A 677-nucleotide genomic window follows, 5' to 3' on the forward strand; every position below is an offset into this window, starting at 1 on the left:
TGGAGCTCTGAAGTGTGTGGGTGGAGCTCTGAGATGTGTGGGCGGAGCTCTGAGGTGTGTGGGTGGAGCTCTGTGGTGTGTGGAAGGAGCTCTGAGGTGTGTGGGCGGAGCTCTGAGGTGTGTGGGAGGAGCTCTGAGGTGTGTGGGCGGAGCACTGAGGTGTGTGGGCCGGAGCTCTGAGTGTGTGGGTGGAGCTCTGACGTGTGTGGGTGGAGCTCTGAGGTGTGTGGGTGGAGCTCTGAGGTGTGTCAGTGTGTGGGCGGAGCTCTGAGGTGTGTGGGCCGGAGCTCTGAGGTGTGTGGGCGGAGCTCTGAGGTGTGTGGGTGGAGCTCTGAGATGTGTGGGTGGAGTTCCGAGGTGTGTGGGCCGAAGCTCTGAGGTGTGTCAGTGTGTGGGCGGAGCTTTGAGGTGTGTCAGTGTGTGGGCGGAGCTCTGAGGTGTGTCAGTGTGTGGGCGGAGCTTTGAGGTGTGCTCACAGCATTTCTTTCACCTGCAGAGAACAACAGTCCCTTGGGAATTCCAATCTTTAACTCCTCTGGTCCTGCCTACCACATCTGGAAAGTTGTGGAGCTTGCTGTATCTACATTTTGGCCTAATTACTACCAGGTAACACTCACAGGAAAAACCCGTCCACACACACACACACACACACACACACACACACACACACACACACA

At 57.3% G+C, this 677-nt stretch overlaps 1 protein-coding gene across 1 annotated transcript in view; it reads left to right on the forward strand.

The window, feature by feature from the left end:
* LOC106512137 (receptor-type tyrosine-protein phosphatase mu) overlaps positions 1-606 on the forward strand; it is a gene marked incomplete at both ends in the record, with an annotated part of 2,245 nt that extends 1,639 nt beyond the window's left edge. The window contains 1 exon segment of the mRNA XM_014000818.1: positions 497-606. Coding sequence (XP_013856272.1) covers positions 497-606 — 110 coding nt within the window.
* Between the last annotated feature and the right edge of the window lie 71 nt (positions 607-677).

Source organism: Austrofundulus limnaeus, unplaced genomic scaffold, assembly GCF_001266775.1.
Source record: "Austrofundulus limnaeus strain Quisiro unplaced genomic scaffold, Austrofundulus_limnaeus-1.0 Scaffold4454, whole genome shotgun sequence".
Taxonomy (NCBI): Eukaryota; Metazoa; Chordata; class Actinopteri; order Cyprinodontiformes; family Rivulidae; genus Austrofundulus; species Austrofundulus limnaeus.